Source organism: Setaria italica, chromosome IV, assembly GCF_000263155.2.
Source record: "Setaria italica strain Yugu1 chromosome IV, Setaria_italica_v2.0, whole genome shotgun sequence".
In the NCBI taxonomy this organism is placed as follows: Eukaryota; Viridiplantae; Streptophyta; class Magnoliopsida; order Poales; family Poaceae; genus Setaria; species Setaria italica.
In genome coordinates this window covers 32413510-32436300 of record NC_028453.1, presented here as the reverse complement: position 1 = coordinate 32436300, position 22791 = coordinate 32413510, and the positions used below count along the sequence as shown (strand labels likewise).

Sequence of the window (22791 nt, the reverse complement as noted above, 5' to 3'; positions counted from 1 at the left end):
ATAATTGATCAAATTTAAGATACAAAACTATGACACTGTGCTAGAATTGCAATCTTTTGCGGACGGAGGAAGTACGTTTTTGCATTCATGTCTTTCATTTTTGTTGGGAACACAAGTTAAAAAAACCTGGCTCCTCCACAGCTGGCCGTCGGGGAGCAGAGGGGTTGATGAGGGAGTAATGCAAACCAGTATCTCATAATCTTGGAGAAGCGGCGTGCATTGATGAGGAAGTAATGCAAACCAGTATCTCATAATCTTGGAGAGGCGGCGTGCATAGAATATTCACCCTCATTATGCATTGAGTCATTTTACAAAACTCTCAGCTTTGTGGATCAGAACCAACCTTAGAATGTGGTACTCACGGAAGGTTTCGCTGAACCCGTTCCAAGATATGTGTGTTAGAATTTCTGTAATTATATTTTGAAAATAGTTTTAAATACGAATGATGTTTTTAAAAAATGTTACGCTGTTACAAACAATACTTCAGAACTTTATTTCATAAAACTTCTTGCGGAGCTTCCGCTTTGTGTGTGACCTAGCCACGACTTTTGGATTCCTTGACCCAATTTTGCACTCTCATTTCACTATTACTCGGTGCCATGGTGCGTGAAGGATTGTACCATTTCTATACTTGTAGAACATCATCTAGTTCCGTACACACAACCCTTCCCTTCGCATGTTCCCCATACATAGCAGAAGGTCCATGAGGCCCACTGCAAGGTAGACTCGATGCCGCCCACCTTCCTTGCCTCAGGTGTCATCACCGCCAGATCCATTGCCTCGAAACCCACCACCGTCATCGAGGTGTTGTACCTCCTCCGGTTCCTGGTCCACCGGTTGTCTTTCCATCGCTGGTGGAGCGGCATCCGCGTCGCCGCACCACTCCCTCAACCCGCCACCACCGTCAGGCCTCCCTATCACCCCTCCCTCCTCGTTGTAAGTCCGGAGACCATGAGATTTCCCTCCGGCGGCCCCCAACCCCTCCCACCTCCCCCGACGCCAAGCTCCATCTGGAGGAGGGCGATGAATAGGGAGATGCAGACCCACCTGCAATCACTTTGCATCCCCTTTCTGCGACAGATCGAGTTCCAGTCACGTGCGCGAATCCTAGTATCGGCACCCTTCCCTCGCCGTCTACCTTTTTGACCATCGAAGTGATGATTTTAGCACCTTTGCCGCCCATCTAACGTTATTATGGGTTTTTGTTTCTTTGCGCCCAGGCAGGCCCCCACTGCAGTTTTCCTAGGTTGCAGCCCATATCTGTTTTTGGGCCAGCCCACATAAACTCAGCAGCTTTCCTGGTCAACGAAAACATGAGCCACTGCGCTTCGCACTTTTCTTCACTGCAGTCTACTGGGTATTTGGGTGGGTAAGGCCGTAAGGGTACGCACGGAAAATATTCGCCTTGCTTATAGGAAAGGCGATGGTTCCACCGGAAAAATGCCATTCGTGTTAGTAGCCACTAGTTTCCTCATGACCATGAGACTACCAGAGGCAGAGCATAGGTTCGCCTCCTTAAACTGAATGGTAGAGGAGGCATGGGTTCGCCTGCTTCAAACTCCTCAAGTACTGTAAATTCGTAGGGCTGTTTCACTTGCCGACACAGGCGGTAAAGCCATGTCAAACACCAGAGAAGAGGGGGCTAGGGATGGTGAGATATTTGGGGAAACCAATCTGAAAATGGGCTTCAGTTTAGCAGCTCTACATACTTCCTTGACAGGGGACTATTGCTGCATTCAGACCCACAATTGTCCTAAATATCGATGGATTGCACTTGCTTATGGAGAATCTAGTTCTCCAGATGCACCGGAATCAAGATGCTATAAAAGTTGCATAGCCATCTCAGCAGCGGTTAGGGCAACAGCTGAACCAATTGGAAAATGTTCGTCAGATCAGTGATTGTTTGTTCAGTCTCGTTTGGTCAGTTTGGGCGCCGAAATGCAAGTTCTTCAGTTGGCTTACAATTCAGAACCGGGTGTAGACGGCAGATAGGCTAAGCATCAGAGGGTGGCCGCACAATCCGGTGTGTCCATTATGCCGTCGACAACCGGAAACAGAAGTCCACGTTTTCTGTGAAAGCCGATATACAAAGACGGAATCCCAGAGTGGCTTGCGGTGCCAGAACTTCATCCAGCAAGCTGGAATAACCCTGAATCACTTCAAAGCTGGTGGCAGGACAGGGCCAAGACGCCAGGATTAGCGTGCAAAGAGTTACGTCCACTGATAATCTTGGCACGCTGGGAGACATGGAGAGAGCGCAACGCCCGCATTTTTGACAGAGTCGAGTCCCCACAGTTCCGGGTGACGGCAAAGATCAAGAACGAGGCCAAGAACTGGATTTCAGCTGGAGCCAAACAATTGGCACGCTTGTTGTGTAGAGTGTATAGGTGTACATTCAGGCCGTCCGGCCCGGTCCGGCACGGGCCCAGCAAGGCCCGTTAATTTTCGTGCCGGATCTAGCCGTCACGACGGATTCATCGTGCCGTGCCGTGCCAGCCCACAGGCCTCACCAGTGGCCCAAGCACGGGCCCGCAAGGCCTTTTCCATGCCGAGCCAGCTCGTACCAGCAAGGCACGGCGGGCCCCCACGTCGCCACCGCTGCTCCCCGCAAGCCATAGCCGGGCCCCTCGCCACCACCGTCGTCGCTCCCCACAACCAGCCCCACGCTGTCGCTCGACCTCCCCGCCGCCGCTCCCACTCCCGCTCCCCGCGCCACAGCTAGCCCCCTCGCCGTCGCCGTCGCCTCCGCTCCCTGCAGTCACCTGCTCGCATCGCCGTTGGACCTCCACACCGCCGCTCCTGCTCCCCGCGCCGCCGCCACGGCTCTCCGCTCAGCCAGTGGTGATGGAGGAGGCAGCACCGGCGGCTGTGGAGGTGGCGAGGGAGGGAGGCGGCGCCGGAGGAGGCTGTGAGGGAGGGAGGGAGCGCTGCGCTGTTGCCCGCCGGGAGATGGCGATAGGGACTAGGGAGGGAGGTGGCTCCGGCAGCAGTTGGAGGGGAGGTCGAAGGGGAGCCGAGGATGCAATAGGGAGATGGTGGCAGGCGGCGGCGACAGGGAGTCGGGGAGCGCGATAGGGAGCCGGGGAGAGAAACTGGGAGGCGATAGGGCTATTGGGTTGGCCGGCTAGTATTTATACGGGCGTTTAACGGGCTGGCTCCTTTACACCGTGCTGGGCCAGGCCGCCCGTCGTGCTGGGGTGGCGGCCCACGCCTGACTACCGGGCCGGGCCAGCCCAGGACCGAAGCTCTCCCTGCCGGGGTGGGCTAGAGCCGAGCTAAAAAATCGGATTCCGTGCCGGGCGGGCGGGCCACGGCCTGCATGTACATCTATAGTGAGTGTAATGCAGAGTATATTGTAATCTCCTCTCGAGCCTTTTAAACTCCTCCAGAGATGTAATTTTAGCCATCGGCTACCCTTTCTTTTTAATACAACAAGCAGCTCTCGTGCCGGTTCATTTAATAAAAAGATTGTTTGTCCAGTCAAATGTCTATGACCAAGCCATGTTTACAGCAAGGTACTGCCCTTAATTAAAAATTTTGGAGATCAATTTGCCCATGACAATCACACGTTTTCATCGGTACAGATTATATTTTAACAAAACAAGATCTCTGTAGGACAAGATGGAGACAACATATCGTTTTTCTTTTCTCTTCTTATATATACTAAGTACCAACATGTAGTACTATATATTGTATGATGAGAAATCTCATTTAACTGCATATGGAAAAGGAAAATTAAAAGGATCAACTCATAAGCCTATTGCAATCAGGCAAAAATATTTGCAAAAAAAACAGAGATCAGGCTCTACTACAATAGAAGCGTGGCACAATAACATAAGCCTTTCCCAACAAATAACAGAGTTGTCATCTTAAAAAGAAACAAAAAAAAATCACAACTATACTACAGCAAAGCCTACAAATAAGATTTTAATTTACATCGTTTCATTCCCATCAACTGTGTAAGTAGTAAATCTTTTTTTTATCAAAAAGCCTAAGTGGAGAGGTACGAAAAACATCCTCTTCACCGATAAAAAGGTTGCGTATTCTACATCAGTAATGTATATGTTTAGAGTTCAGACCATATATACAGCCTCGTCCGGGTCTTCGTTCCCAATTAGTATGAGCCCCTCGATGAGGATGGGGAACATGAACCGCATTGGCTGGCAGCCGGTGGTGACCACGCCGGCTGGTGCATCGACGATGTCACAGGCATGGTGCTTCTTCAGGACGCCTATCACGCTTGCTATGTCCCCCTCTCTGATGAACCTACCAATTTTTTGTTGCAACCTTTGTGAATAATAGTACTTGAACTGGGAATGCAGCCAATGCAATGATCATGACTTGTGGCTGCATAATTTTCTTGTGTTCTGAACATGGGTTTGGAATGCAGCACCAACTTTATGCAGTAAAGTCTCACAAGCTTACTATGTTATGTAACTCCCGACTTCTATCATATATAAATTCCTGATTTTCATTGTTAGCGTGTGGTAGGTTGCAAACTACTTAGACCATTGCAAAATTGGAAACCGATGTACCAGCTTAAATGATGTTAAATCGGTATACAGTGTTCAGTGAGATATTTGAGGAAATCAAATCAATATTTCGTAGCTGCTGTGATCAATGTATGGAATTGGCTCCCAAACACCTATTGCTTCGTTTCAGAAGGAAGTGAAGCTTGGCATCCATACCAGCTATTTTTATGCTATTGGGCAAAAAAAGAGAATTGCTGTAGCACTTGGGAGACAACTTCAACTGTCTCCAACCCATTGAGTTAACATGGTTCTTATTTACACCAGCCCTTACGAGTACCAAGAGGTTAGCAAATTATGACATAATTAATAACCAAAGTTTGCAATAAAGCTAGTGTCGAGCATAATTGTTTTTCTATTTATATAATCGAGTGGATTTTCTAACATTCTTCAGCTACCCCCACTCTTAGGATTCCTGGCCCCACAATGTGTAGTCCCCATTTACCCCATTTCACAATCGGTGCATGAAGGATCTTACCCTTCCTTAACGCGCACGGCGCCATTGCAGGGCAAACCATTGCTTGCCATCCAGTTCTTCAGGTTCACTGACGCACCCTTCCCGTCACCGTCAAAGCTGATCGTTTTCAGCTTGATCATCGGAGTGATCTTGGCACCCTCGCCGGCACGCACGTAGAACCTCTTCCCGGAGTTCCTGTCAGAAATGTAGAAGTTCGCCACCCGTGCCTGCCAAAGCCATGCCGATCAGTTGAACTGTATCTAAAACTGGCGTGCCAAGTTTGGACGGTGGCAGACAGTATGCAGAGCTTGACCTCGGAGTGTCTCTGCTGCCACCGGCGGCGGCAGCAGCACCGGGCCCATCCACGGCGCTCGAACAGCTGAACGGACGTGAACACGCACCTGGCGGCGCCGTCGTGGAAGTAGGCGGCGAGCGGGTGGCGGCCGCAGGTGACTTGCTGCAGGAGCAGGACCCGGCGGTCAGCCGGTCATGTTAGAAAACAGAGCATGCCAAAGACGCAGATTTTAGTTTCGAGCCCTTGCTTTGGTTTGGACCTTTGGAGGAAGGAACGACAAGTTAGCAACGCATTGCTTTGGTGGAGCAAAAGTGGTTTGGTAGCTTGGCTTCCTCAATCAAGCCATTGACCACTACGTACATGCGACTCATCAGTTTTGACATTCTCTGACGCATAAACAAGTTGAAGCAACAATTTGGACCAACAAAAAAAATGTGTAAAGAATGCATATAAGGACACACCACAAGATCTTAGCCACGTTCCCAACGAAATAGAGGGCAGTTTTTTAGTTGGCATGCATGGACTGTGGGTGAATATCAATGCAATTGTCAGCGACGTGTATGAGCAGAGTCGTAGGTGAGGCAACAGATTTGGTAAGAGTGAAGCAAGGAAGGAAGGCAATGGCTGATTGATTTTGATGAGGAGATTGATTGATCGGATCGAGAGAGAGGAGCTCACCCCGGTGATCTTGACGAGCTCGCCGACGGGCATGTCGCCGTGGCCGTCGAACGCCGTATCTGGGAACCGCCGGAAGAACCGCTCCGCCTCGGCGCCCCTCCGCCACGCGTTCCACGCGAACACCGCCCCGACGGCGGCCACGGCGCCGGCCGCCGAGGCGATGACCTCCCACCGCCGCCACGACACGAGGCAGAACACGCCGGCGCCTAGCGCGGCCGCGGCCGCCAGGACCACCAGCACGTAGCACGCGAACGGGACGCCGAGCCTGGCCCTCCCGCGCGCCGCCACGGCGCTGCCCGCAGTTTCCGCCTCCTTCCCGGCGCCGCGCCGCCAGCTCCCCTTCCTCGAGGACCCGTGCGCCGGCGAGGGTGCCGGGGACGGGGATGGCCCGACGAGGAGCCCCGAGTGCGAGAGCTGCGATAGCGGGCCGGACGCCGGCGACGGGCGGGGCAGCGGGCCGGAGCTCCGGCGCGAGGAGGAGGCCGGCGACGGCGCCTGCGACTGCGACGCGGCGGCGATGTCGAACATCCGGCCGAGCTCGCCCGACCGCGACACGTCCCCGCCCGTGTACGGCGGCGTGGCGCCGGACCCCGACGACAGCCGCCGCTCCCGCCTCCTGTCCGGCGCCGGGCCGGACACGTACATCCCGCTCCCAATCTGATGCATCCCTCCCTCCCGATCGCGACCGAAAGAAGCGGCACGGCACGGAGCGCACGATCTAGCTGCTGGACCAAGAAGTGGAAGAAGCAGCCAGAAGAGGAAGAAGAAGAGTCCACTCCCCGTCACGGCGTGATGTGAGACTAGGGCCGCCGCTTTAGGGCGCAACGTGGTGTCGTGATCATCTTATCAAAAACAGAGTAGGAACCACTTCACTGCAGGGCACACGGAGCACACAGCACAGTGCCCCCCGGGGTAATCTCTACCCGTTGCTTGGTCGCGAATTCATCCGAGGTCGGCACGACACGACTGGATGGCATCGGACCTGGCCAAATGTCTCAGAACAAAATCCAGCATTTGAATACGGCCGGAGGTGGCGGTGAAACTGAGGGAGAGCCCGCCACCCGGCCGGCGCGCCCGCCTCCCAGCTCGCCGCCGGCGTGCGCCCGCGCGTGCGTGTACGTGGCGCGGCGGCACACGCTGTGCCGAGGTCATTACTCATTACGCATTTTTAACTATGATTTCGGTCGCTGTCAGAGTGTCAGCTCGGGATGCTATTGTGGCGCAAATTTCTCTCAAAGCAACGCCAAATCAAATCCACCAAGAATTGCTCAAGATAGCAGAACTGTCGGGGAAACGTAATGATCCTAAGACTAGATTTCTCGTCTGTTGAGAAAAACTGAATTTTTCTCTGCATCCGTCTCTAACATCTCCGGGCAGAATCGTGGCCGCTGTTCCAAGATCCCCATGAGAGGCCAACCATGACGACGGTTTATTCAGCCGGGTACCGTGATCGCCGTGGGACAGCGACGCGTCAGCACCTCTGCACTTGCACAAATTGCACGCATTAATCAATCGGATTACCACGCCCGATACGGGCCGATCTCCAAGTGGTGGAGGGCGAGACAGCGACGCCATTGGCGCCGGCCGGCAAAGCTGCCCGCCCGCGCGAGGCCGGCGAATCCCAGCGTCCGTGCGCGGCGCAGACGTGTCGCCGCCAGATAAGCCTCCCGGCGGCGCACGTGGACGCTCCCGGCGCCGTCCGGCCGTCCACGCCGACGACGCGCCCCCGCGCCCGCGCGCGGGCTGCTGCCGACAGTTAGGCGGGGCCGACGCGTGGACGTGCGGGATGGGGTCCAGCGAGCGGGGCGGACGGTGGAGATCGCGGGGTCGGGAAGGGGAATGTGAGTGCGGCCGCGCTCGTGACGCGTGACGGGACGGTTTTGTCGTTTTCGCGGATCACAGGTGACTTGCGGGGCCGCCGAAACACCGAATCGGGCGGGGCGAAGTGACAATGGGACTGGCGAGTTCACACCGGCGTCTTGCACGATTTCAGCTACGCGCCATTGCTTTTTATTTTTAGCCTTGAGGTTGAACCTACACTTATCACATAGTTGTCGATCAGAGTGACCTGACCTGCAAAAGGGTGTAGCAGCTTGGTTGTATAAACTAAAGTGACCACGTTGGCCATCTTATAAGGGTGTCTTTGGTTGAGCTTTTGAACCTACTTTTGTTTTTGCAAAAGTTAAAAGCCAACCAAAAGACTAAAAAACCGCATGTGTTTTTGCCCAAAAGCTGCTTTTGGTCTAGTACAAAACCAAAAGCACCTTCCACCCTGCTTTCAAGTGCTTTTGAGTTAAAAAATTACCCACCTTACCATTGTTTATGAAACATACCGCTTCGGCGTTCTATTTGTCTCCCGCAGCGCTCCTCCCCCGCGGAACCGTCCGTCTCCTCAGGACCGCCTCCGCCCGCTCCCCCCACGGCACGCCGCCTCCGGCCACCGGCCCTCCGTCCACTGCCCCAGCGCGTGAGAGAAGCCCGACGTGTGAGAGTAGGCAGTTTGATTCCTTCGTTTTCTGTGGCGCGTGAGAGAAGCCCGGTGCGGGCTCCACCGCCGTGCTTCGTCATGGCTCCCGCAGGAACCGGAGCTCCCTCGTCCCTCCGCCCTGCCATGGCTCCCGCAGGAACCGGAGTTCCCGTCGGAGGAGGAGAACGACTTCGCCGGCGGCAAGTTTGCCGCCCCCACCGAGGGCATCAGCAAGCCGCTCGCCGAGGTCCTCAAGGAGCTCGCCTACCCGCTCGATCCGTAGCGATTACCCATCGAACATTTGCTTATGTCGTGCAATGCTCCGATCGATTGGTCCAGTGCAGGTTATGTTTGAGTAAGACATTACTGAGTTCGTGAGTAGGTGTCCTAGTTTCGCTAATTGAAATCAGGATATTTCCTTCAGTACTGTTCTCAAAGTTGCAATTGGCGATTCACTAACAGAGGATTGATCAAATTGATGGCTGATGAATCATTAGCTTGGACGAAAGTTACGACACTTCTATAGAATAACTTAATCCATGCCCTTTCTAAGCTGAAGAGGTTGCTGCTGCAGAACATGATTCGTTCGTTCGTCTGTTCATCCCAAGCGGAAGATGAGAACTGTTGGTCAGCGGGAGGAAGAAGGAGGGGCTGACGAGCGGAACCCGCTCGTCAGTGAGAGAGTGAGAGAGTTGAGTGGAGTGGATTGTGGATGACATGTAGGGTCCACTTGATAGTTTATTCAAAAGTCACAGCTGCTCTAACCAAATGGTCTTCTGCTTTTCCCGCAGCTGCTTTCTCACAGCTGCTTTTCCACATCTCATAGCTCACAACAGCTTTTCCAAAAATCACAGCCCAACCAAACACACCCTAAGAGAAAGTAAAAGTGACAAACGGGAGCGAATCATGGAGATAAGTTGTGGAGAATATGATTTGATTGGAGGGGCCAACTAAGGAGGAAAAACCTTTTTTTCCTAGGACCCTGTTTTCGGTTCAAATCAAACTATACAAGCAATAAAGAATCCATTAATATTCCTCGTAAAATAAGAATATACAAATAATGAACTTTCAATGATCCCTTTCAATGCAAAACAAAGCTGCCCCGTCAAGAGACTGAGATTACCCAAAACTGGCAAACTCCTCCGTTTCTCTAGTATTGGTGGCAATGAGAGACCTGGAACGAGAGAGTGGAACGGTAGTGGTCTAGTGGATATGGGATCGGTGGGGTTGGCAACCATTCCCTTTGAGTAGTTGTTTTGATGAAAGAGGACTGATAGAGGCAATGATTGGGATGTTGATGTTGTCATCTTTTAGGGGCTCAAGAGGTTGAGAAGAAAAATTCCAGAGCGATGTGAGAAGCGATATTTTACTCTAATACAGTCCGCTAATCGAACTTAACACTATTGTGATTGAATTTGGATCAAACCCGTTGAATGGGCCCACTACTACTTCAATATGGTTCAAACAACCTCGGAGTGCCATAATGTTTAGTGCATGCTTCCCTTGAAGGGAGGCTTGCTGAGCGAGGCCTGACTAGCCTCTTGTGTGTGCTTCTCTTGTGTGTGTTTGGTTCCCATCTTGCTACCGTAAACTTCATTCCACTTTCTTCCACTATCCACTTGCAGTTAGGTACGTGCCATTTTCCTCCTTATTTCATATTATTCAGCGATACTACGGCCACTTAGGCCTTTTCCAGAGGATATTCGGGATGCAACTAGGTGACCATGTTTCCCACTGGTGGCCACAAAAAAATTTTCAGATGGAATTCTATGCCAAGAATTGATGCCAAAATGAAGCTCCACTAGGTTTATTGGGCCATATGTCTGGGTACAAAAGTATCAACATGTGTGGACAGGCTGGCCTTTTATATAACATCACTGTATTGGGCCACAGTGGGCTACATCCGAGTCTCGAAGTCAGCCCGCTACGAAATAATGAGACAACCCCAATTTGCGTCTAACTTTCCCTTTTCCCCTTCACCGGAAATGGCTCACTGGCAAAGATATGACGCATTCGCTGATGCAATACGATCGGCGGCGCGCCGTGCTTGCCACAGAAGGCCCTCCTCGACGAGAGTCGAAAGCGCAGACCGCTACGTAGAGACAGTTCCTTGCAGCACCACCCTTTTCCCCGACGCATTTTTATGCCTAGCGTCTCACCGCAGGTCATGTCACCCCCCCAAGCTTTCATCTCCCTTTTCCGTCGCGGATATCTTTCCCGGCGCTTTTTCCCGTTGCAGATATCTCTCTCTCGACCTCGCCTCATGCTGCAAGCTGGGGGCGATCGGAAGGGGGAGAGCACCCGATCATCTAGGTGCTGCAAGAGAAAAGGTGCGGCCTTTTCTGAACTGCATCTTCACGAGACATCCTTGAGCACCTTTACTCTTTCCGGCTTATCTCCCAGGAGTCAACAGCACCAGCAGCCAGCGCTTCTCAAGGGTGCCAGAGAGGAGGAGGAAGAAGGGGCGTCCCCTTCGTGCCCGTGCCTGCCATTTGTGTCCTCCTCTCCAAGAAGCTAGCCTAGCACCAGCTGGGGTCCGTGCCACGCGCGCATGGTGTGGATAGGGTAGCGTTGTTGCTAGCGAGGGTGCGCCGGAATTGGATCGCGTAGGCATCTGGGCTTTGTTTGCCGGCCGCCGCCGTTGCACCGGCGTGGGAGCTTGGGATCTTCGTTTAGCTTGCTGCGCGGTGAAGAGCTGAAGATACTTTGCTTTGGTTGGGATCGAGCCGTGACTTAAGCATCCGGGCGTGGTGGAGGCGTTGGCGGCGCGGCGAGCAATGCTCGTGGTGGTGGCGCGGCCGTCGTCGTCCGGCGCGTCGCTCCGTCGCGGTGGCACGCCGTGCGACTCTTGATATACATACTGGCGCCCCGGATGCTTTCCTGCTTCCGGCTGCCGCGTGCGGCCGCCGGCGGCGGGGGCGCGGCGGACCAGTCGGCGGGCGCGTCCCCCCGGCGGCCGCCGCTGCCGTTCGCGGCGAGCCTGTTCGCGGCGTCCCCGGCGTCGACGTCGGGGCGCGGGAAGACCCCGTGGCCGTCGGAGGCGGATGACATGGAGAAGAAGCGGTGGGACAGCATGGAGTCGTGGTCGATGCTGCTGGACACCGTCATGGGCCCCAGCGGCGAGGGCTCCCGGGACAGCGGCCGCCGCGAGGAGTGGATGGCCGACCTCTCCCAGCTCTTCATCGGCAACAAGTTCGCCTCCGGCGCCAACAGCCGCATCTACCGCGGCATCTACAAGCAGCGCGCCGTCGCCGTCAAGATGGTGCGCATCCCGGAGCGCGACGAGGACCGCCGCGCCCTCCTCGAGGACCAGTTCAACTCCGAGGTCGCCTTCCTCTCCCGCCTCTACCACCCCAACATTGTGCAGGTCACCGCTTGCTCTCGCTCTTGCTCCTCCCATTATTAGATCTCATCACCCTCATCCATCCCTCCAACAATCTGCTGATCATGTCGCCTGATCGGGATCGTGTTACGAATTTGTGATAGTGCAGTTCATCGCGGCGTGCAAGAAGCCGCCGGTGTACTGCATCATCACGGAGTACATGTCGCAGGGGACGCTGCGGATGTACCTGAACAAGAAGGACCCCTACTCGCTGTCGCCGGAGACGATCCTGAAGCTGGCGCTGGACATCTCGCGGGGGATGGAATACCTGCACGCACAGGGGGTGATCCACCGGGACCTCAAGTCCCAGAACCTGCTGCTCAACGACGAGATGCGCGTCAAGGTGGCCGACTTCGGGACGTCCTGCCTGGAGACCAAGTGCCAGGCCACAAAGGGCAACAAGGGCACCTACCGCTGGATGGCGCCGGAGATGACCAAGGAGAAGCCCTACACGCGCAAGGTGGACGTGTACAGCTTCGGCATCGTGCTCTGGGAGCTCACCACCTGCCTCCTCCCGTTCCAGGGCATGACGCCCGTGCAGGCCGCCTACGCCGCATCCGAGAAGGTAGTGCCTGTCTGAAGAATTCCTCTTGACTGAATGGGATGGTCACTCGATTCGATCGCAGTGTCATTCATCTGAAAACTGAACTTCTTTCTGAAACTGAATTTCTGTCAGAACCTGCGCCCGCCGCTGTCGACCTCGTGCCCGCCGGTGCTGAACAACCTGATCAAGAAGTGCTGGTCCGCGAACCCGGCGCGGCGGCCGGAGTTCAGCTACATCGTGTCAGTGCTGGAGAAGTACGACCACTGCGTCAAGGAGGGGATGCCGGTGATGGTGCACCAGGAGCTCAGGCTCTGGCGCTCCTTCGCCAAGATCTTCAGGATGGGATGCATCGCCAACAACTTGTCCATACCGGTGCACGCGTGATCCATCTTCCATCGCTCCTAGCATAACTGAACTGCAGCTGCTGATTGTCTCTGCATGCTTGAACTGTCTTGTCTGATCGGGAGACTAGGAACTAAGTAGTATTCATACATCTATCTACCTGTCACAAATTAAATTGGCATAAAAGAACGTACATCCGGAACCAAATGTAACTCGGTCCAATGTGTAAATTTTATCTTTCTGCTCATTTTTAAACCCAAAGAATATAATCGGCGCATCGGAACAGAGTACATTTCCATTCTTGACGAACCCTATATACGGAGGGGCGGCGATCGCAATGCCGCATCTTAGCATCAATAATTCAATCAATACAGCAGCCACACTAAATCTGTATACTACTATGCATCATCAAAGGAGCTGCTCGTAGCAGAGGTCCAGCGTCTTCTTGGCGAAGAACTGGTTCACCTTCTCGGTTGGGTGGAACGAGTCCCAGAAGAAGTACTTGCCGGCGTCCTCGCACGTCAGCGGGTTCTTGTCGTTGCACAGGTACGACATCTCCACCTTCCCCGTCGCGCAGCACCCCTCCTCCACGTTCTCCAGCCCTGCGGTGCCGATCAGCCGGTCAGGATTCCTTCTGCAATCGAGATGAAATTCCTTCGAAATTCCTGTGAGATCGCAGACTCGATCGATCACTCACCAAGGGTGGAAGGGTTGGTGATGAGGTCGAGCATGTTCTGGTAGACGTTGATGTAGGCGACCTTGAGCGACGGCCGGGAGGCCGTGAGGCGGCGGAACATGGCGAGGAGCTTGTCGTTGTAGTCCCGTGCCACCTGGTTGTACTCCTCGATGCATCCCCCGCGGAGCGAGTTGAGGGTGCGCTCGAGGGGCAGGCACCCGATGGGGCTGAGCCCGGCGAAGGTGACCCGCCGCGCGCCCAGCCGGTGGATCTCGGCGAGGAACCGCTCCGCCTCCGCCACCAGGAAGTCCTCGAACTCCGCCGCCGTGAACTCCGCGAACCGGCCGGTCACCAGCAGGAAGTAATTCTCCAGGAAGTCGTTGGTGCCGATGCTCACCACGTAGAGCGCGTCGGAGACGATGCGCCGCGCCGCCGCGCGCCCGGCGTGCCGGCGGAGCCGCCGCTGGTACTCCTTGAAGTACTCCACCTCCTTCCACAGCGGGATCACTGACTTCACGCGCCGGAAAAGGAAGGATCACCAAACAGAAACAGCGTGCGTTTCTCAGGTCAGATTCGATTCGAGAATTCAGGAGAGTGAATCGAACAGAGAATTGAATTTGCAAGCGCGAACAGAATCTGCAGGGATCATGATCTGCACACAGTGCCAGTGTGCCACTGCCACACAGTGCGGCGATCGTCCTTCTCGGTAGCTGGCTAGATTCGGGGGTTGAATGCCTCCCACGACGCTCGGTCAGGGTTCAGGAAACAGGACACTCACGTTTACGGTTTGTCCCGAAATGGTTGGGGAGCAATCAACGAGGTTACTGTGCTGTGCTCTCAATAATTTACTTCCCCGGGGGACACGTAACAAATTCTCAAGTGCCCCACCGTTTGCACCTTTGAGCAAGCACACTGTGCTAGGCTGCTAACTGTAGCTGATTAATACTGCACGTGATTACATGTCAGTACAAGTTAATGCGGATCTCAAAATTATTCTATTCAAACTATGTAAAATTTGACCAGATTTATAAAAAAATTATCAGAAAAAGTGTATTTTTCATCCAAGTATTGCAAAAGTGTGACATCCATCCCTCATGTTTTATTTGGAGAAAATCAATCCCTTAACTAACTAAATTGGTGCGTTTATCATCCTTAACTTTATTTAATGATGGTTTAGGATCATATAACATCAGCTTTAGGCCATGTAATCATTTTAATGATCAATGCTTAGTCACATCTAATGTTGAATCAAAAGTTTGGTGTGAATCGGTTTCGTCAAATTTTCCGATAAAATCTTTATAGGTAGCTAATTTAGAGGATTTATTGATTTTTTTAGCTTTATATTTTTGACTCAGCATATTACATTAAGTAGTGATTAGGTAGATAATTACGTGGGCATAAACCACCGTTAGATGGTACTAAACCATTGTTAAACTAAGGTGGGATGATAAATGCACTAATTTAGTTAGTTAAGGGGTTAATTTGCACCAAATGAAATATGAGGGATGAATATCACGCTATGCAATACTTAAGAGATGAAAAATATACTTTTTCCAAAATTATTAGTATTTACAATACCGTATTATTATATTTATCATGACTTTTCATAGTATATCTATTTGTTGTCATAAATGTGGTTTTTCTTCTCTATAGACTCGGTCGAATTTAATTAGAATGACCCATAATCAGCTTGCTTCTCGTGTATCTGCTGCTACCCGTCACCACGCTCCCTCACCCAACCCTCCTTGCTAGCCGTGCTCCGTCACCCTAGTTGGCAGCAACCCTCGCTGCCCAACCAACCAAGATACTCTGCTGCCAGTTCGTCCTTCCTGACTTGCCCTTTTCCTAAGCGTATGATGGAAGCCTCACTGGGGAGTGGGGACCAAATTCCTAAATCCTAACCTGAATAGCTCGGAGGAGAAGCCCCGTGACTGACTGTAGAAGAAGGTTCTTCCTCGTCAGAGCGCCAAAACACGAAAGAGGAAAATTCAGTGTGATGGGAAGAAGAAATACTCAAATACATTCTAGCAATCTAGCATCCTCGTTTCTGTTACCATGCAAATGCAGGATTCAGGTGCTATGGTGAGTTGGTGACAGAACGATGAACGAAGAAAACACACTGACCACTGTAGACTGTAGTTCTGCAGATTTGCCGGCCTCTCTACAGGTTGGCTGACCAACCGGGCTACTGACTGTTATTAAAACCACAGAAGTTCAGCGACGGATCGGAGCATGAAAGCGCTGTCCGCGACCATTCGACGCACTAAATGCGGGGGTTTTAATGCCTCTGCAGTTGTTGGTTGCCGAAGAGGAAGAAGAAACCAAGGCCTTGTTTAGTTCCCAATTTGGGAGTGTCAAAGTTGGGAGTTTATCATAAATGCGCAACTGTAGCATTTCGTTTGTATTTGTGAATTATTGTCCAAAAATTGACTAATTAGGCTCAAAAGATTCGTCTCGTAAAGTACAACAAAACTGTGCAATTAGTTTTTGATTTCATCTACATTTAGTACTCCATGCATGTATCGCAAGTTTGATGTGATGGGAATCTTCTTTTTGCATAGTGTTAAAGTTAGGATTTTGGTGAAAACTAAACATGGCCCAAAGGAAGAAGACGGTTGATGCCTTGCTGGTTGCAGTGGATTAGTCCAAGACCAAAACCAGAGGACGCTTCACGTATTAGCAAAGCCCGTAGACATACGAGAGTGACAAGGACGATCAGTGACTGATCATCAATCCTCTGGGCCCTAATCTAACCCGTCCCGTCTAATCAATTCTGAAAAAAATGCAGTAGTGAGCATGGCCCGGCAGGGCCTTTATCAGTGGCCGTATTAGGTTTAGGGTGTTTGGATGGTTGAGCTAAAGTCTAGTCCATGTCACATCAAATTTTCAGAGATTAATTAGGAAGATTAAATATGAGTTAATTATAAAACTAATTACACGGATGGAGGCTAATTCGCGAGATGAATTTAGATTTAATAGATTCGTCTTGCGAATAAGCCTCCATCTGTGTAATTGATTTTATAATTAATCTATATTTGATACTTCTAATTAGTATCTAAATAGGAACTTTGGTCCGCACCAAACAACCGAACACCCCCCCGGCCTCTAGCCTGAGGCAATAGGCGCCTTCAATTCGGGGAGCTGCAAGACCACTGCACCCTGCAGGCTGCACAGGCTTTCATCGCCCAGCTCTTCGTCCCCTTCCCGAACAAGATGGCGAAAGGGAAGTCTAACCACTCGGCTGCCGCTTCAGACGGACCCTGCGCGGCTCATGGAATGGAACCTTCTCCCCGGCAACGTTTTCCTGCCGTCTCAGCCTTGCCCCCCAAAAGAATTTTGCTATCTTCAGATGTGCCGCCAAACTCACATCTCTGACATCCCCATTGCAATCGTGCTGGACAGAGCTAAGGGTACGTACCAGGACGCCGGCGGTCTTGTTGTCGAGGCCGGTGCCGGCGGAGGCGAAGCAGACGCCGCGGGCGAAGTCCTGGATGCCGTAGGCGGGGTCGAGGTAGGCCGGGACCAGCGGCGGCAGGCCGAGCGCCTCGGAGATGAAGTCCGGCGGGAGGCGGCCGTTGCAGAACCGCCCCGTGGGCCGGGGCCCGCCGGCCATGTCGCGCCCGTACGGCGGGAAGTCGCTCTTCAGGATCGTGCCGATGCCGTTGTTGTTGCCCGTGTCCACCGTCGAGTCGCCGAACACGATCACCGCCGGCACCTTCGGCGACGCCGGCGACGACGATGCCGACCTGGCGCCGCTGCCACGGAAGCAGCAGCAGCAGGACAGCAGGGCGAGCAGGAGCGCCGCCGCCTGGCGCAGCACGGTTGCACGCCGATGGCCCGCCGGCGACGCCATCGCGGGTGGAGGTGGGGTGGCCTCCTCCTGCTCGGGGCGCGCCCGTGCACGGTCTGCGCGGCTGTGCTCTGCAGAGTGCAGCTGCGGCCTGCGGTCGTTGTCTGGTGGTGGCCATTAAATAGAGGCCGACGAGGCGGCGGTGGGGTCCCCGCCGCACGGCAGGCGGCAGACGAGCGCGCGTACGTAGCGGAGGGTGCGCAGTGTGCTGCGTGGGGGCTTTCAAATTTACATCGAGCGACGCATGATCTCACACTTTATTTTTTGCGAATGCATGATCTCACACTTTGTACGTACGTAGTTTGTTGGATGGTGAAACCCTCACTCATGGCAGACACCGAGAGAAACGGGAAATGCCAATTTTTTTTAAAAAAAATTAGTCTCTCTTTTTTTCTTCTAATTTACACTTGAACCTGACACATGCATGCATACCTAAAAATAAACCACTGAAAACACACGTAGAGTACGTAAGCATAGATTATATAGACACTTTGCGTGAGCTAACAAAAAGTACAAAATAGATAAAAGGGACGCGGGGAAGACGAGCTGGCGTGACATTTTTGCTCGTGTGCCAGGGCTTAAATGTTAATGTATCCCCGTAAAAGAAACAAATGTTATATATAGCACAGTCAAGGAAGAGATAATACTAGTTCACTGGTCCTCCATCCTAAACAATGTTTAGGGCCAGGTTAGGCAAATGTTAGGCGTAAGAAAACCCACCCTAAGAAGGCCCACTAATGCTATGAGCAGCAGTGGACCTAGGCAAGAGTTTCTTGCCTGAAATATTAATTTTTGTTAACATGAAAAAATAGGTGGCTTGCCCCCCCTAAGCCTTTTCTTTTCCTAATGGGAATTTGGGGTCTGGTTGGTTTGATGTCAAAATTTTAGTATCGTCAGAGTTTTGGCTAGCTAAAAGTTGGATAAAAAACTTACCAACATTTTGATAGGGTAAATGGGAGACATAGGCAAAGTTTGATAGCTAACCAAATAGTGACCAAAGTTTTGGCAAACCAATCCGACCCTTGGGCCGGGCCTAGACAGTCATTTTTTAGGCACAAAATGAATTGGACTTTGCTTGGGCCCAGCCCATGCTCTGGTCTAGTGAATTAGACGATCTGCACTTGCTCAGTGAATTGATTAGCCCATGCTTACACGAAAAGGTTGCAGTTTACGAATTGATCTGCACTTCTCTCTCTAAAGAAGGTGTCACAATTTATACAGACTACACGCCCTATACTGTGCAGCCTAGTGACTGGGAGCGCTAAAAGAGGCAAAAAGGAGGACTAAACCAAACAGGGTCTAACTGTATGCAGATCGATACCCTGATATAGCAAACTGAACGTTTCAGAACTGTAAACCTATCAGCAAAACATTTGCTGAACAAACGTACGTGCGATGCTCGCTTTCCCGCGCCTCTCGTGCCTTGATTTCGTTGCCCGATGCATCCATGCATCCACACCACATGCATGGGGATAGCGACCCCGAGCTGGCAACGACGACATCTACCGGTCCGAGAGCCCCCACCAACAACCAGTCCGCGAGCAAGGACGGAGAGCGTGGGCAGCGACAGGCTATAGATGGCTTCCAGGGAAACGGAACCGATCGATCGAACAAAAGCGGCGACGCTGCTGCGTGAGCGAATAGCCTGCAGGAGACACGATGGTGGGTACTGTCGGTTCCGCGTCGCCGTCGCGGCCTTGATTGTGTGCAGTTGGTTCAGGATTCTAATGGCACCGCCGGCAGGGGAGAGCAGGATTATGTGAGTGTCCACTGCGCTGCGCGTGTAATGCATGCCCTGGATCGGATGCCACCATGTCGATGCGTGCGGATCAAGCTATGCGGGGCGGCGAAAGGCGCCGATGGAGATCGATCGTGCTCGTGTTCTCCTCTTTCTCTTCTGATCTGATTGGCGTGATCGCGCTGTGTTCTCTCTCTGGACGCCGCACCGGCTGGTCGGACTGTGTCGTCTCTGTAGTCTGTAGGTGCTATCGGCTTCAGGAGTTCAGGTCGAGCGCAACCCCCACCGGCAACCGGCAGCTTAAAGGCAGGGTCGATCGAGTCGGAACGTAACGCGAGCGTGGACACTGAGCAGCGCGGATCCAACTACAGAGCAACCCCTTAGAGCAACTCCAACGTATAATCTTCCCAAAACTTGTGAAACTGAACATGTCATCCAGGTGCTAAGCCAAACAAAATGCTCCATGTATAAGCCAAAGCAAAGTCAACATTTTATCCTGAAAAGTACTTGTGTGCGTCAATTTTCTCCATCCATGCTTGCAAGAGACAAGGAATGATGGGCAAACAAAACACTAATTTATTTGAAGCACCGGGTGCAAAAGTAAGCACAAGTGGTGCTTCAAAGCACCCCTCTCTCCAGCGTGAAGCAACATTTTATCCCCTCTCTCTAGCGTGAAGCAACACTTTATCCTGAAAAGTATTTATGTGCGTCAGTTTTCTCCATCCATGTTTGCAAGAGATAAGGAATGATGGGCAAATAAAATACTATTTTATTTGAAGCACCAGGTGCAAAAGTAAGCACCATAGCTAAGGTGGTGCTTCAAAGCACCCCTCTCTCCAGCGTGAAGCATTAAGGAATCTAGCACCCCGTTTAGCAACTCACGATGTAGCTGCTCTTAGTCATGGTGCTAGACTTTGTACCGGGTGCTGCAAATTAGTAGGCGTGGTAGGGTATGATGGTCACTAAGGGAAAGGGGATAGATAGAAGTTATTTGAGGGGACCCACTTTTTAGATAGGACTGAGTGGCTATACACCGGAGATGAATTAGAAGTTTTGCAACTGCATCGAGCGTTAATCCTTAGCATCACCCTCATGCATTATACGCTGGCATACCTTTGCAACTGAAATTTAAGCCGTTTATCCCTTCACATTATTAAGACCCGTCCCTAAAAATGCTCGAGTGTTCCACCTATTTCATCCTTGAATAGAAAGTCGGGGAAACAGCTGCAGTTTCTTTCTGGGACTAAAATTAGCCAGGTTTTCTCCCTGTTCCACCTTGCAGCTGCAGTTTGGACCTCAAAAGAAAAAGAAAAAGGCAGGTTGGGGAAGGCCGTTCGTCTGTTTTCTCCCTAAAAACAAGGGTCACCATCCACAAAATGGCAAGAGCTCCTTGGCGGTGCCTCCTGAACGTTAGCTGTTGAGCCATGCAAAGCCAACCTCTCCTTAAATCCCCCTGTTAATGCGCCATGAATTCCCCAACGCTCCTCCGCCACCACTCCGCCCATCAATCGCCGTCGCAAATTCCCGGTTCCTTCCGCGCCCGTGATCCTGTCGCCGGACCACCACCGGTGAGAGAGCCAGCAGCGAGACCAACCAACCAACGCAACCCAACCATGGCGGCGGCGCCCGTGCGCGCGTGGCTGGTGGTGCTGGCGCTGGCGTGCGCGCTGTTGCTGCTGGGGTCGGCCGGCGGCGCTGAGGCGGCGCCCGCCCCGCAGTCGTCGGAGCACGCGGTGTCGTCGGGCGCGCACAAGCCCAAGTGCGAGCACGGCGCCGTGAACGACAAGGCCTGCCGCGTCGGCGCCGTGCACGACCCGGAGAACCAGGAGGAGGAAGGCTTCAGCGTCACCGCCAAGGCGCCCACCGGCGCGTCCGACAGCGACAGCGACGACGACTACAACGACCCCGACGAGCCCAACGATGACCAGCTCGTCGTCGTCGGCCACTGATGGATCGAGCCGCCGGTCGAGATGGATCAATGCAAGCATGCATGAAGGAGATGAATGATGGATTATTGGATTGGCTAATGGAACCCGCCGGTGTTAGTTCATGATCTTGACGGGTCGACACTGATTGGACTTGAATGTTGTTTGATTGTGTTTCATTGATTGTTCTTGTTAACTAGTGTGTACGGTAAATTGCTTAATGCTATTGATCACCAAGTGTGCTGTGAAGTGTGAACTCGCGACCCCCTTTTGTCTTGTGACCAGGTGACCAAGCACACTACTATTAGCATATACGCATGAATGATGGGATTTTGTGAAAAGATTGGACGTACGTTATATACTCCCTTTGTTCCCAGTTACATGTCATTTTAGTTTTCTTCTAGAGTAATATACATGGTTGGTCCTTAAATTTGTCCGACTGTGTCACTCAGCTTCCTGTACTTTTAAAAGTCAAAATGCATATCTAGCCACCTAAACTTGGGCTCCGATGTCAATTAGGTCCTTATAATATCAAAATGCATATCTTACTCCCTAAATTTGACTTCGATCGGGTGTCATATATGTCTCTAAATTCTTGAAATGCAGTGTCATCCCACTAATAGAACATGATAAGATCAAAGTTTATTCTTTCAAGCAAGCCATTACCTTCATTGGCACATTTTCTAACTTATTTTATTACCCCTTCAGCTTCTCCTAATATTCATCCACTAATTTATCTTATAAACTCCTGATTTTAGTTTAGTAAGTGCAACTATGAGTTATTCAAATTTGAACAATCTTCCAAGAATAATAGAGTGTGTCTGTCATGTGCATCTAGTAAAGGGATGTTTGGATCCATGAACTAATTTTTAGTTCAGGCCACATCAGATGTTTGGATACCAATTAGAAGGACTAAACATGAACTAATTATAAAACTAATTGCATAAGCCATGGCTAATTCACGAGACAAATCTATTAAGTCTAATTAATCCATGATTAGCACATATTTACTGTAGCATCACATGGTCAAATCATGGACTAATTAGGCTTAATAGATTCGTCTTATGAATTAGCCTTCATTATGTAATTGGTTTTATAATTAACCTATATTTAATATTTCTAATTAGTATCTAAACATTCGATGTGACAGGGACTAAACTTTAGTCCTATGAACCAAACAGGTCCTAAGTTAAGATATTGCCTTGAAAGTAAAAGATCGCCAATCTTTTTGATTCAACACATCAATATTCTCCATACACGTTGAGCTGAAAATCACATTATTTGACTATAATTAAATTATATCAATGTAAAATAAGTTTTTATCAATTTAATTGATATGATCACGCTTTTAGAGAGTATATGGACCTATATGACACCCGAATCCAAATTTAGGGGCCTAGATTTGCATTCTAAGAATATAGAGACCTAAATGGCACATGAACCCAAGTTTAGGAAGCTAGATATGCATTTTGAGAGTACGAGGATCTAAGTGACACAGCTGGACAAATTCAAGGACTGACCATACACTTTACTCTTTGTTCGTCAAACTTATTCAATTTTAATCAATTTTATAAAAAATATAATAATATCTAGAATATCCAATATATGCACTATGAAAATATGTTCATGATCTATGTAGTGAAATAAGTTTGATATTGTAAGAATTTATGCATTTTTCTATAAATTTGGTCAAAGCTTAGTTAAATCTTAGTTTGTGCTGTATGTTCAACATGACAATGGATATCCTTATCGGTTTGTACGGTGACACACAAACATGTATGAGCTCATATATTAACAACAACATAAGTGGGTGATTTAAAAGCATATCTAGAAATACATTGAGATTTTTTTACAACAATAGATATATGTTTAGATTTGGATTTAATGTGTTAATTTTTCATTAAAGAA

General features: G+C 51.1%; 4 protein-coding genes across 5 annotated transcripts; 2 read left to right on the top strand and 2 right to left on the bottom strand.

Annotated features, from left to right (window-relative positions):
* Window positions 1–3727: 3727 nt before the first annotated feature.
* LOC101776351 (uncharacterized membrane protein At1g16860) lies at window positions 3728–6922 on the bottom strand. 2 transcript variants are annotated; one of them, XM_022825742.1, is made up of 4 exons: window positions 5960–6922; window positions 5300–5443; window positions 5008–5213; window positions 3728–4257 (listed from the first exon to the last, which is right to left on the bottom strand). In XM_022825742.1, the coding sequence occupies exons 1-4, from the start codon at window positions 6623–6625 to the stop codon at window positions 4074–4076; spliced, it is 1200 nt and encodes a 399-aa protein (XP_022681477.1). In that variant the 5' UTR covers window positions 6626–6922; the 3' UTR covers window positions 3728–4073. The 2 variants fall into 2 exon arrangements, with proteins under 2 accessions (XP_022681477.1, XP_004965797.1); XM_004965740.3 differs by having other exon boundaries at window positions 3728–4266; window positions 5960–6908.
* A 4232-nt stretch (window positions 6923–11154) lies between these two features.
* LOC101775535 (serine/threonine-protein kinase HT1) lies at window positions 11155–12958 on the top strand. Its single transcript, XM_004965738.2, has 3 exons — window positions 11155–11793; window positions 11918–12373; window positions 12485–12958. The coding sequence occupies exons 1-3, from the start codon at window positions 11299–11301 to the stop codon at window positions 12734–12736; spliced, it is 1203 nt and encodes a 400-aa protein (XP_004965795.1). The 5' UTR covers window positions 11155–11298; the 3' UTR covers window positions 12737–12958.
* Window positions 12919–17325, bottom strand: LOC101775946 (GDSL esterase/lipase At4g26790). The gene is made up of 3 exons (XM_004965739.2): window positions 16789–17325; window positions 13392–13881; window positions 12919–13296 (listed from the first exon to the last, which is right to left on the bottom strand). Exons 1-3 carry the CDS (start codon window positions 17221–17223, stop codon window positions 13103–13105), a joined length of 1119 nt encoding a protein of 372 aa, XP_004965796.1. The 5' UTR covers window positions 17224–17325; the 3' UTR covers window positions 12919–13102.
* Window positions 17326–20277: 2952 nt separating this feature from the next.
* LOC101775132 lies at window positions 20278–21139 on the top strand. The gene has a single exon (XM_004965737.3). The coding sequence runs from the start codon at window positions 20425–20427 to the stop codon at window positions 20905–20907; it is 483 nt and encodes a 160-aa protein (XP_004965794.1). The 5' UTR covers window positions 20278–20424; the 3' UTR covers window positions 20908–21139.
* Window positions 21140–22791: the final 1652 nt, after the last annotated feature.

Excerpts from the sequence above, each read along its gene's own strand:
- LOC101776351 (XM_004965740.3), bottom strand. The coding sequence starts at position 6,625 with ATGCATCAGATTGGGAGCGGGATGTACGTGTCCGGCCCGGCGCCGGAC. Across the intron at positions 5,444-5,959 it reads AGCTCGTCAAGATCACCGGG|CAAGTCACCTGCGGCCGCCA; the intron begins GTGAGCTCCTCT and ends CTGCTCCTGCAG. Across the intron at positions 5,214-5,299 it reads GGCAGCAGAGACACTCCGAG|GCACGGGTGGCGAACTTCTA; the intron begins GTCAAGCTCTGC and ends TGGCTTTGGCAG.
- LOC101775535 (XM_004965738.2), top strand. The coding sequence starts at position 11,299 with ATGCTTTCCTGCTTCCGGCTGCCGCGTGCGGCCGCCGGCGGCGGGGGC. Across the intron at positions 11,794-11,917 it reads ACCACCCCAACATTGTGCAG|TTCATCGCGGCGTGCAAGAA; the intron begins GTCACCGCTTGC and ends GTGATAGTGCAG. Across the intron at positions 12,374-12,484 it reads CCTACGCCGCATCCGAGAAG|AACCTGCGCCCGCCGCTGTC; the intron begins GTAGTGCCTGTC and ends AATTTCTGTCAG.
- LOC101775946 (XM_004965739.2), bottom strand. The coding sequence starts at position 17,223 with ATGGCGTCGCCGGCGGGCCATCGGCGTGCAACCGTGCTGCGCCAGGCG. Across the intron at positions 13,882-16,788 it reads ACAAGACCGCCGGCGTCCTG|TCAGTGATCCCGCTGTGGAA; the intron begins GTACGTACCCTT and ends CGGCGCGTGAAG. Across the intron at positions 13,297-13,391 it reads CACCAACCCTTCCACCCTTG|GGCTGGAGAACGTGGAGGAG; the intron begins GTGAGTGATCGA and ends TCGGCACCGCAG.
- LOC101775132 (XM_004965737.3), top strand. The coding sequence starts at position 20,425 with ATGAATTCCCCAACGCTCCTCCGCCACCACTCCGCCCATCAATCGCCG.